Source organism: Eublepharis macularius, chromosome 1, assembly GCF_028583425.1.
Source record: "Eublepharis macularius isolate TG4126 chromosome 1, MPM_Emac_v1.0, whole genome shotgun sequence".
Taxonomy (NCBI): domain Eukaryota; kingdom Metazoa; phylum Chordata; class Lepidosauria; order Squamata; family Eublepharidae; genus Eublepharis; species Eublepharis macularius.
Genome location: NC_072790.1, coordinates 49,677,577 through 49,690,460, shown reverse-complemented (window position 1 = coordinate 49,690,460; position 12,884 = coordinate 49,677,577). Strand labels below are relative to the sequence as shown.

At 41.4% G+C, this 12,884-nt stretch overlaps 1 protein-coding gene across 1 annotated transcript; it reads right to left on the bottom strand.

The window, feature by feature from the left end:
* Positions 1-1,015: 1,015 nt before the first annotated feature.
* On the bottom strand, positions 1,016-11,185 carry ODC1 (ornithine decarboxylase 1). Its single transcript, XM_054981326.1, has 12 exons — positions 10,961-11,185; positions 6,482-6,617; positions 6,229-6,383; positions 5,947-6,120; positions 5,658-5,830; positions 5,193-5,327; positions 5,015-5,096; positions 3,791-3,874; positions 3,102-3,264; positions 2,343-2,455; positions 1,875-2,089; positions 1,016-1,489 (listed from the first exon to the last, which is right to left on the bottom strand). Exons 3-12 carry the CDS (start codon positions 6,328-6,330, stop codon positions 1,348-1,350), a joined length of 1,383 nt encoding a protein of 460 aa, XP_054837301.1. The 5' UTR covers positions 6,331-6,383; positions 6,482-6,617; positions 10,961-11,185; the 3' UTR covers positions 1,016-1,347.
* Positions 11,186-12,884: the final 1,699 nt, after the last annotated feature.

Genomic DNA, 12,884 nt, shown 5'->3' with positions numbered 1-12,884 from the left:
AAACTGATGCCATGTATCACACACTTACATATAGTCCAACAGCTGCTTTGCAAAATTTTACTGCGGGCATATTAGGTTCATCTCAAGAGTTATTTCCATCATGTCCTGTGGGAACTTTCAACTCCAAGCATTGGATCCAGGCTAAAATCATCTTTAATTTAAAGGAAGGTGTAATTTCTACCAACTCCTCCCCCAATTTTCCCCTCATGCCAATATTGAGGGTCCCATTCCCCCCTAAAGTAGCATTTTGGGGCGATCAAGTGGAAGGGGATGGGGGAGGCAGTAAAGTTCCACTGACAAAAGTGCCTTCTAAATAACGAAGTTTAGTCTGGATGCAACTCAAAGTGTGTTCACAACAGATCCAGGAGGACTTGCATGTCAGAGGATCCAATTCAAAGCTACGGTATGTACTAGGAAGATGCTTTCTCTTAGCTCGTGGAACCAGCTCAACGTCTTTTGCAAAACTTCGCAGTTAGTGTCACACACTGGCCATTTTTAAAATAAATGCTTGTTAGCAAGCTTTGCTGAGAACATCATTCTTTATTGTTCAACAGAGCAAACCAAACCAATCCATGAACAATACTAAGGTTAATGTAATGCCTAAACCACTTACAGATTTGTTGTACGCAAAGTGAAGTGAAATTTTATCATTTGAATGAAGCACAGCCTGTATTGGATAGAGTAAATTTAGATAGCCAAGAACTGGAAGATACTCAATACACTCAAACTGGAGAAATGTTACAAGTGTATATGGAATTACAACATGCGGGACTTAAGTTTCAGAGTCTTCCTGTCTAATAATAGAAGTGATCAAAAGAGTAGAGGCACAAGCAGCATCAGATATCAACCTAGTTAGCTGGCACAAGAGGAACGAACTTGGCGAACCCCATGAGGGATGTATGTTACCTTGAATCTCCAAAGCATATAATCAGTTCAGCACAGAGGAAGTGACAACTCCAATTTTGTATCTATTCAAACCAGGCTTTAATTCAAACAGTAAAGAACTACTACCCAATTATTTCAATAGACTTTATTGTAAAACAGTCAGGCCACAATACTACGTTTAGACCATTCTGCCAAATGCACAAGCTACAAATGCTTGTTTGACAGTCAAGGATCAGTTTTTAGTAGCATATCTGAGAAGTGAATAAAAATCCATATAAAACAATATTCAAATAGTTTCCATAGGAACACAGATAAATGTGACCCTTCCCATCTCCTAGCTGTCTACTTTGACATTCACGCAGACTCTAATCAACACATTTAAAAATTCTAGCAAGAATTAAGTTAATGGTCCCCAAAGCCCTAAAAAAAAATCCTAAAACTTGCAAGTTAGTTACACCTTATCTATACATTAATGCTAGCTGAAGCACAAGTTGCTGGATGGTGCTCAATTCCACTTTCCCAGGCACAGGACAGCGGCAAAGTGGTATCTTGCTCTTCCACCTCTGCTTGAAAGCCTTGCTCCTTTATCTGCTCCATCAGTTGCCTAACAAGGAGGGGAAAATGGATGTGAGACACTCAGTCATCTATATGAAATTAACCTTTCAGTGAGATACCATGATAGCCAGCTATAGAGCATTAACTGTGTGCGCTCTGTACCGTTAAAATTCTACGCCAGGGAGAGCTGAAATTATGCAAGTACTTTCCCCCATGTAATTTAATCACGATTCTCCATTTCAGGGCACCAATGCTCCCAGGCAGCCTTATTCTGAAGCTCTTGTGGCTTCTGACAGTTCACCAGACACTTTCCAAGAGCACCATCTATCTTGGGCTTTTTTCAATACCCCTTTTTGCCAACACCAAACTTCATTCAGATCTACAAGCTTCTTCAAAAACCTCCTTGAGAAGCAAATGGAGAAACTGTTACTAACCATGCTGGCCTTGACATTACATAATGTATTGTTGGCCTCTGGAATCCATTGAAAGTAGACGCCGCTGCCACAGTGTACGCCCCCATGTTTTCAAACAGCATCCAGTCCCCAACCTGCAACTCTGGCATGCCACAGCGTTCGACTATGCGATCTAAACCATCACATGTTGGTCCCCATATGCTGCAGGAATAATATCTCTCATCTGGCTTGGGTCTCTGGAAACAAAAGTTTAAAGTGTAAGCAATTAAAATGCAAGTTTCACACATATGGTCACAACAAATGCTCAGAGTAACAGAACTGTGCTTAATATGTGCTTCTGAATTTGTTCCATTTCCTCACGAAGAGAACATCAGTTACTGGATGACATTGTATCTGCTCTCCAAGTTGTATGACAACTCGGCATGTATAAGTAACCAACTTGAACTGACCACCTTGAGTAGGAATGGACTGTATTTGCTCATACTGTACCTTTTGCAAAACGGGCTTAACGTGCGCATGGTCATATAGGATGCAGTTAAAAGATCCATATACTCCATCGTTTACGTAATACATAAGAGTTTTGTCATTAAGCTCTTCTTCATCTACAGGAAAAAAACAACAAGTTTTGCTATTCTGTACATAAAAAGCCAGCTGAGAAAAACAGAATACAGGATGGTGCTACGCAGATGAAGGTAGCTTCATTTTGTTTTTATGGCTCAGATCACTGAAGCAGGCAGTTATTTTGTGCTGCAAAATAACTTGAGCTACTGTAGCATAGTGGTTAAGTGGCTGGGCTACAAACCAGCACTCTGCAAGTTCAACTCCTACTACTGCCATGAACTCTGCAGGTGGCCTTGGGTAAGCCATTCCTCTCAGCCCCAACTCCCCAGCTGTATTGTGGGGATAATGATAACACTGATTTTGTTCATCGTTCTGGGTGCGGCACTAATCTATCCAGAAGGGTGGTATATAAGCACACTGTTATTATTATTATTATTATTATTATTATTATTATTATTATTATCTACAGGTGAGTGGCCATACACAAGCCTGCAAAGAAAACTAAAGTATTCCCTCCCTCCATCATCCCAACATTTGGCAGACAGCCTCCACTGACGAGGACAATGCAGCAAGGTGCATACGGGGTGCTCACGAAAACACAGCCTACCATATCCTCCACCCACACAATGACATCACCAGGGAAAATTTTGCTAGCTGCACTGAAATTCAGTCTTGAGAACTACATACCATCAGAACCAGTCTGTTCCTTTATTACGACTTTCTTTGCAATTATGTTAACAGCCAATGTAAAAGCGGATGCAACATAGTATCGGCCAGGCTCTGCAATAATTCTCACTCCAGAATCAGAAGGAAAATATTTGTCCAGTGCAGGGTTGATTACATTTGTTATCTAAAGAAAGTGGGGGGACACCATGAACATTTTGCAGAAATGTTCCATTATGTATCTAAGCTGCTATGTATCATTTTTCTTCAAGAACAAAATTCTGAATTACTTTTCAGATTGGCATTTCAGAAGTACAAGAACTGATGATTATTAAATTTTATAGCATTAGATTGAAGGCATACACGGCCGTCCTGCATCTTGACCTTACTGTACAGCACTATCTTTTGAAAGCTAGGGTGTGGATTGCATCTTGATCCAAGGATATACAGGAGGTACAAGAAAGCTAAGTTTTCCTCTATAATGAGACCAAAGTACTTATCTACAAAAGAGCTATTTTGACACTGAAGAACTCCTTTTGAGAACTTACGAATGAACTCCCACCAATGGAGTAATAAGATTAACATTTTTTAATAAATCAACCTTTAACTAAATAACATAGATTGTAAAAAACCCTCCCCCGCCCCCAATACTAATGAGAAGTACAAATAAACCATGATCATATCACTCAGTTTTAACATGCCAGGACTCGTACCTCTTCAAACTTAAGTTTCACATCTTCAGAGCCAGGAAAGCCTCCACCAATGTCAAGAAGGTGCATGTGAAAACCCAGCTCAGCCTAAAAGAGAAGGGAAGGATGGATTCAGAGCTTGCATTGGTAGTATTAGCTAGTTTTACACCATGTGGGCATTACATTTAGACGCATTAAAGAGACTTTTGAATCTGCAGAAGAGGTTAATAAAAGTCCTAAAAATGAAAACAGCTATTTAAATTAGAGTTTTAGACTAATCATCTATCATAATCACATCACAGTGTATGGCTACTAATCAATGTTTCAACTTATGAATTCACTACTGTTGCAATATTATTGCTAGTGAGTTTTGGGGTAGCTCCGATTTCCAGTTAAAACTCATTGATCTGGGCTGCTCAAGTCCTGCGAGAAAATCCTTCTTACACCTTATGTTTTGCATTTCTGTTCCTGCAATTATTATTATAACATTATACTATAGAGGCCATGAGAAAGGCACAGTGAGTTTATTTCTACTATACGCTGAAGGTTAAGAATTGTTTATATCTGGAGATATTCAGTCCCAGCCTTGGGTATTCTTTCCCAGTTATGTTTTGAAATTAATGGTGCCATCCAAGAATGTTATTCTTACTGTGTTCCTTTAATTGCTGGCTATGATGACCTGTCAATTCACACTGTTCAGAAGATTACATACCTCAACTTGATTGTTTGTAAGAACTGGCTGTTTGTTCACATCACAGAACTGTATGAGATCTTATAAACTACACAATTTTTTAATGTCAATTGAAAGGTATAAAATACAGGTACTGGTGCTTTCTTGTACGTATTCAGTTACCTAATTGACTACATCAGGCTTATTGCTAAATAAACCTTTTAGCCGTGTTAGTTTGTAGTTGCAAAACAGCAGAAAGAAAACAGTGAAGGAGTCCAGTAGCACCTTGAAGACTAACTTTATTGTAGCATAAGCTTTCGAGAATCACAGCTCTCTTTGTCAGATGCATCAGAGAGCTGTGGTTCTTGAAAGCTTATGCTACAATAAAGTTGGTTAGTCTTAAAGGTGCTATTGTACTCTCTTACTGTTTTATTTCTATGATCACCAAGTTTTAATGCCTTGAGTTATTTCTCAGACTAATAGTGAAGGGAAAAAACTGAAATTGGCTAGGTGTTAGTTTATTTCCCCCATTAATTATGAAGTGCTTTAGTTATAGGAAAAAACATTGATGTACTTACTCCCATGTCAAAGACACAGCGGGCATCAGAAATAGCCTGCACAAAAGTCTCAGGATCTGTGCAGCCACTTCCAACATGGAAACTAGAAGAAACAGGATGAATTTAGTTGATCATTTTTAACGAAGGCAAGCAAACAGGTAGCAAGTATAACATTTCCTTTATATGCTTTGCTACTTACCTGACCCCAATCACATCAATATGCAGTTCTTTCGCTCTCTCAAGCAGCAACCTGCTGGTTTTGAGGGTAGCTCCAAATTTAACACTCAGCCGACAAACTGCCTTCGAATCATCTGTCGCAATGCGCAGGACCAGCCTAGAAAATATTTGAGCACTTACCTCAAGAACAGTTTCAAGCATATAGTTTCAACCATATTCTTAGAACAGCTTGCTCTGAAGCTAGCTAGCGCATCACAGAAACGTCACCTGGTTTACCATGTCAAACCAACAATGACCCCCCCCCCTTTTTAATTTAGAAAATGCATATGCCACCTCTCCAAAGAACTTCCTCAAATTCCTTGGGAGTTAGGAAAGTTGTTCAAATCAGCAGCATCTTCAATTTTGGTCCACCCATCCAGCAAAACAATTAAATTAAATTAATGTTTCTAAACCCAATGATGGTCAAACAAGTACTGAAGTTCCTTACTTTGCTTTTGGATGGGCTCTTGCAACTTTCATCAGCTCAACTTCACTATCAAAAGTCATCATCTGGACACCATTATTTGCCGCGTGCTTAATCTGAGAGACCTGCTTGCATGGATTTGCATATATTATACGCTCAGGAGGCACACCAACACCCTGGACCAACTGTATTTCAGTCTGGAAAGAGAACAAATGTGTTTGTTTTGTACGCTCTTCCCTGGAAATCCCTTTCCGGCTCTATTCAGGACCAAGGGCAGGGTTAACAAAAAGGCTTTCGAAAGGCAGCCACTTACTTTACTAGCGCAGTCAAATCCAGCACCGAGAGCTGCAAGAGTCTTCACTATAGCTACGCTGTCGTTACATTTGACAGCATAGAAAGGGAACACCCTGGGAAGGGCTTTGTACCACCGCAAGTGCTTCTTGAGAATGTCCCCAAGATCAGCAACATAGAATGCGTCTTTATCATCCTGGAGACAAAGAGAGCATTCATGGGTCAACATGCCTGTTACGTGGCACTGCAAACGTGCTCAACTTCTGATTTTGTAAAGTTTAACCTGTGCATCTAATATACTCACTGAGGAAGAAACTTCATTTATTTTTTGGTCTAGAATATCTTTTGCAGCAAAGCCTTCATCAAGGAAAGTAAAATTGAACTCATCGGAGCTAAAGCTGTTCATTTTTCTTGATGTTTTCTTGATACCACCACCGAGGTCACTTTCAGGACAACCAACTGTGGGCATGCAGGAAAAGTATGTTATTACCATAACTAGTCACTTACGGTCAATTAACAGAAGTGGAAAAGGTAGCCATTTAAGCAAGTTTACTCACGATGTCAACTAAGATGCAGTTTTGAAGGATGTTCCCTTTCAGCTGTCCTGCTAGGGAGTTTTCTCCAAGAAAGCAGGACCTTGAAATATAAAAAGTAATTCCTAGGCAGTCATCATCTGATGTTGCAGTGAACTATCTGAAAGAAAAAGGGTTGATTGAGATAGTGTTGGAAGGTGCCTTTGTATCTCTTCAACATTCACACATAATTAGCAAACTGTTATACTGCCTTCTTTCCAGCGAGTTTCAGGTGGCACACATGGTTCTCTCCTCCATTTTACCCTCTTGGCCCAGCCTCTCTCCATCAGTTTACAGCCCCCCAATAAGCTTCAAGACAGAACAGGGATTTTAACTTGGTCATCCTAGTCTGGCACTTTTAGAGATTGTGTCTTTTAAAGGCATCAAACCTCTAAACCACCTGGGCACAACAATACAAAGTCAACATGGACAACAGATACAAGGAAGAGTTTCAACCCAGGGGTTGAGAGCCTCAGGTGGGTTGCAGAGCCATACCTGGAGAGTAATGAGCTGTACAGAGTCACCATTTTAATACTGCTTTTGGGGAGGACTTACTCCTGGTGTGCATGGCCAGAGAGAACACAAGTGTAATACATCCTGCCTCTCTTTGCATGCATGCTTAGAAATTCATTACGTCAGATCTTCCAGCTATTCCCACAAAAGCTAGGTAACATGTAATTTATGCCAAAACCCACCGGGACATTCCAATACACAATTGTTAAGAGTGTGAAATTGGGACCTGGGAAATCCAGGCTCAAATTTCCACTCACCATGAAAGTCAATGGGTGACTTTGGGCCAGTCATACGGTCACTCAGCCTAACCTACCTCACAGAGTTGTGATCAGGATAAAATGGAGGACAAAAGAGAAGTATGAAGCTCCAGGAGAGCTCCTTGGAGGTAGGGCAAGGTAACAGTATACTAAATGAATGGCTAGCAAATAAGAAAATGGGGCTGTATGAAAAGAGAGTCTCATGGCTGCTACTAGAATACAAGTGCCTGAATTTTTCTTTGAATTTCCACCTATTATCAAAGAACAGCAAGATGATTTAGGATGTTAGATCAAGATGAGCAGACATGCTGATCTGTCTGAAGCAGTGGAAAAGAGCAAGAGTCCAGTAGCACCTATAAGACTAACAAAATTAGTGATAGGGTATGAGCTTTTGTGAGCCACAGCTCACTTCTTCAGATACAGCTCACTTATTCAGATTTCTGTCTGAAGAAGTGAGCTGTGGCTCACGAAAACTCATACCCTACCACTAACTAACTTTGTTAGTTGCTACTGGACACTTGCTCTTTTCCACTACCTTAAATGTTGTTACCAATAATTACTAGTTTTGCTAAAATTTCTTGTTGTCATCCTGCATAGCCTATTTCTTTACTCATAACCTGCCTGTACCAAAGGTGCCACGGATTGCTATAGAAAAGAGGAAAGAGTCCAGTAGCACCTTTGAGACTAACCAACTTTATTATAGCATAAGCTTTCAAGAACCAGAGCTCTTTTTGCCAGATGCATCTGACTAATACAGCTAACTCCTCTGGATCTATAGAAAAGAGGCCTGTGCGAATACAGCAAGAACAGATGAAAAAAATTAAGCAGGAAAGAGACATTAATAACTCTTACATACAGAAATGGCTTGACAGCATCTTTTCTACAGTCTTTACTGAGCCTCAATAAAATTGCTAATATTCTGACATAATGCATGGTCTAACCCCCCCCCCCCCAGTCTCACAAGTGTTCCTAAGCAATGAACCAAGATGCTGAAAGACAGTAATTTCATTTTTTAAAAAGGCAAACTAAGTAGAGCTTTAAATATGCTCCTACGAGCTCAACTCATCGGTCTTCCAAATAATTTTAATGACTGTTTAATGCATTGAATGCAATACTTCCCATGATGCGCAAACCCAAAGTACATGGGTAAACCCAAAGTCTGCTTGCTACAAATCCTTTTTATTTCTTGGCATGTTCTTAAGAAAAGTTCAGTAATTTTGTTTTTTTACAATATATAGAAATAAATTTATATTTGAACAAGTCACTTTAAGAATTGAAAGGATTCAATAAATACTCCAAGCAAATGTCTACTGCAAGATTAGGGCACAGTCCTTAAAAGTACTCAAGCTGAACAGCTTCCCATTAAGTATTATTCAATGTGTTTGGAAGCTCTAAAACAGGGCATCTCTTACTTAGTTAAATCACTTGCTGTTCCTTAGCTAGGAGTCGTTATAAATTCTTAAAGAAGAATGATTACAAAGAGATCCAGTCAACTGGAAATTTGGAGCACTTACAACTGAATCTGGAACATGAATATGGCAACCCCAATTGTGGGCAGGGATTAAAGACTCCTCCATTGTTGTTGTACTGCAAAGAATTCTGCACATGCTCTAAAGAACCTACTACAGCCTAGATAACATGTACTTAGCTGAGTCAGATAAACTGTATTGTTTGTGGGCTCCTCCCAGTTTTGCATCTGCCCCCCTTTTCAATCTCTTTGGACTTCAACCACCCTTTTCCCCCACTGTCTTTTATAATAATTTTTTTCCCTTGTAAAGACTGGGGGAGGGGGGCTTTGACTAGTACAGTATACTTCTCTGGGATATTTCTCTTGATCTCTTCCCTATGTGCCAGACTGCACAGATGCTACATACTTTGCCGTAAGGTATTTACCAGTGTTTACACCTTGTTACGTTTTTATTGGTCTAGTATTGTGCTAGAAAGATACCTTTCTTGGTGGGTCAGTCTAGATGCTCTCAGCAAGTACCTGAATGTGGCAACCACTAGGTCCTTTTCAAGGAACCCTTTTGACTAAGGTAGTTTTCCCCACAAGAAAAAGATGAAATTTACAATTGGACGGGACAATTCTGTCTTTAAGTACTGGAGATAATGAGCCAGCTCCTTTCCAGTGTATAACTCAGCTGCAAAGTAAACTACGTCAGCAGCACATTAAACACACTGACACGCCAGCGAGCCTCTGCTCCTGCCAGCTCAACCAGGCCTTGCTGCTCTCTGCCTTACAGTATGTGCACACATCCAATGCATCTGATATGGAAACAACGGTTGTTAACAGAACCTAATAGACTAAAGAAGCCCTCCAAACCCAGGGGTGGTCAGCACTATTCCTTCCCAAAATGAGAAGGTAACTGTGGCAAGGAAGAGCACACCAGCTATGGATGTGGAAAGGGGTGGGGCAGAGACAGCCATTAGAATGGCTGGCATCTGCAATTTCCCTTTATGAAAGGGAAAGAGAACATGCCAAGTTTGGGAGCTCGATAACCCAGTTCCAGCAGGCTTTTTGAGGTCATGCTGAAAGGAGTGCCAACCTTTCAAGGCAGAAATAATTTCTGATACATGAAAAGTCAGCCGAATGCTTTATTCAGCCTCATCAGATCATGGCTTATTCACACTGCCAAGTGTCTCATTATTGCAGCCTCTGCCCCACAAACTTCTCTCAACCCCCTTAACAGACAATCCCCTCCAGGGTCCTTTCCTCTGTCCAAACAGTTGCTGGAGCCAAATCAAAGCAAGCAGCTACCGAAAGATTTTCTCGCCACCCTCTTCCCCCCCCCACACACACACACAGCTAAAGGAAAAATACTAAATAACCAAAAACTTCAGAGTCAATCCACAAACTCCCAAGTTCTGAATGGCAGAAAAACACTTAACAGCTTCTACTGAATGTCTTTGATCTCCCCCCCCACCCCGCCCAATTAAGGCACTGGTAATCAATGTGATTGAAAAGGAGCATAAAGAAGACAATTTAACTCTTTCCTTCCCCCACACATTGAGAGTTAAAGCAGAAAGAATAATCAGGATGTTAGAGGTAACTAGACCAATTCAATTCACAAATTCAAAGACAGCACAAAGAGAGAATCTTCGGTGCCGAATGCTGGAGAAACGACATCTGGCAAACGGGACTGGCTTTCCATTCAGCTTGATTTTTTGTTTTTAAAGGAGAGCAACGAAGTCAATTAAAAGACAAAAACCGAACGCTTTGTTTTCAAGCCACTAATAAAACGTTACAAATCAAAAAGCGAAAGGGAGAATAAGGGAAAGGCCATTTTTTTAAAAAAAAAGATACAGGCAGGTTATTTTTTAAAAGCCACTAATGAAAGATGGCTATTTTTTAAAAAAGAGCAAACGTTTTAATTAAGTGACTTTTTAAAAAAAGCCATTAAGAACCAGTTCCAACTAAATGCTTGTTTTTAAAAAAGGTTATGAAAAAAAATAATACGCAACCGACCTCTCCCCCCTCCCCCTCAACAGTGACAAGCCCTCCATCCCACACCTATATGCCATCCTTCGCTTTCCCGGCCTTCTATACCATAAGAGATTTCCCTCCTTTTTCACTCCCTCTCCAAGGACTGACTTGACTGACTGACCGACCTCCGGGCCGGCTCCTTCCCAGCCAACCCATTCGGATACACACGTGGCTGGCTGGCCGGCCGGCTGCCTGTCCTTCCCGCCTTACCTCCAGCGGCAGCTCGTTCTTCTTCAGCAGCAGCAGCAGCAGCAGCCTCTCCTCCCCTGCGCGGCAGCCGGTGGGACTCAACGGCCGCTCACCCTGCCCGTTCCCCCACCGCCTCGCCCCCTGGGCCTGGAAAGCGCCGGCTACTGCAGGAGAAGGAAGGGGAGGAGCCGGACCTCGTCACCCGCCGCCGCGCAGGTTGGGGGCTGCTGCTGCCACAACCGCCGCTTCAGCTCTCAGCTTGACAAAGCCAGGCGAGCGCCGCAGAGCCTGTATTTATAGGCCTCTCCGCGTCTCCATGACAACGCACCAGCTCAAACCAGCCCCGATCGGCTACGACCGGGCCGCAGCCTTCGCCACCCGCTATTATGACGTCAGGTGGGGGGGATACACGAGCGTGGCGTGCCGCCCGAAACGCCCGGCAGTTCCTTCGTATTTGAAGGGAGACCCGTCTGGATTTGCTCAAAGGTGTAGGCACGAGTAGCGCAAGTGGGGGCTAAGTCGGGAAAGCTGATGCTGGAATAAAAATATATGAATTCTGAATGTGCTGCAGGACTCTACACTGAAACGCTGAGGGTATGAATGTATATATGGAGTTTTGTGGTATCTTAAAGATGAATATCTTTTTATTCTAGCATCGGCTTTCTTAGATTATATCCTTCCCGTGCAGGTTTATATATAGCACCAGTTGTGACGTATACAAAATATATTAGTCCTGAAGTGCCACAAAACACACACCCTCTCTTATTAATATACATTATGTATAATAGATTAACATGTATAAATATTAGACTTAAACGTTCCACAAAACTATATATGTAGCATATAATCTTGAAATAAACTTAATCTTTTTTATTTATTCCAGTTTTTGAGGGTTATAAGTCATCTGTGTTAGTTTATGGAAGAGTTTTTTAAAAAATAGCTTTTAAGGTGCCCCAAGACCTTGATGGGTTTCGTTTTGCTCAAACATGCAGAGAGAGGCCCCTCTCTGAAGAAAAACATGAGCACCACACAATCTTTTCAGTTCAGGTTAGAATGCTTGGTATATGGAACAAAAATGCTAGAAGTATCAAAATGGAAAGTTCAGTAAAACAGACTAAGATTAGAGCAATGTTTTGAGATCATCCTTTTCCGTATCCATTTTTTTTCTCACTGGAAAAACCTCTTTGGCTATTGTGATAGAAGAACACTTCTGTTTTGCTTTGTTTAAGTAGCTGGGATGTTGAGTGTGGGAAGGATGAAGACAGACAGTTACAAGCTGTTATTTAGTGTAGCAGATTAATTTGTTTACAAATACGCAGTATAAAGCATGAGCATTTTTGGACTGCTCTTGCCTCCTTTTCGTCCAAATGACAGGATGTAAAGTCACATTTTTATCAGTTCGCATTCAAGTTGCGGTGTGCTCTGCCAGAGAGACAGAAGAGAGAGCTTGTAATGGAGCAATTAGAACTGCAAAGCAAGGAACCCCCATTTGATTTCATTGGGCTTAGACGGGAATAACTCGGTTTTGGACCACTGTTAGAAAGCTGCAGGTGAAAATTCATCAGGTGCAATCTTCCCCACTCCTGGAGATTCCTGATGGCCAGTGAGACAAGTCAAATTTATGTTTGTCACATAGCCTTCCTTTTCTCACACACCCCACTTTGACCTTATGTGGCTATTTTATTCTCTTTTAGGGGGTAGAGGACATGATTCTGTCAAAGCACTACAACAAAGGAGAGCCTCTACTCCTGCCTGTTTTGAGTTGTCACATTAATTCCCATGCATTTCCATTATTCGTGCCCTGACCCTGGATGTATGACTGACTGCAACCAAATGCCTCTCTAGAGAGCCCTGAAGACTGTAGCTCTTTGTCTTAATTTCCTCCCTCCCCCTTATGTCACTAACCCCTCCCACTCTAGCTACTGTGTCCCATGAGTCATTTTTT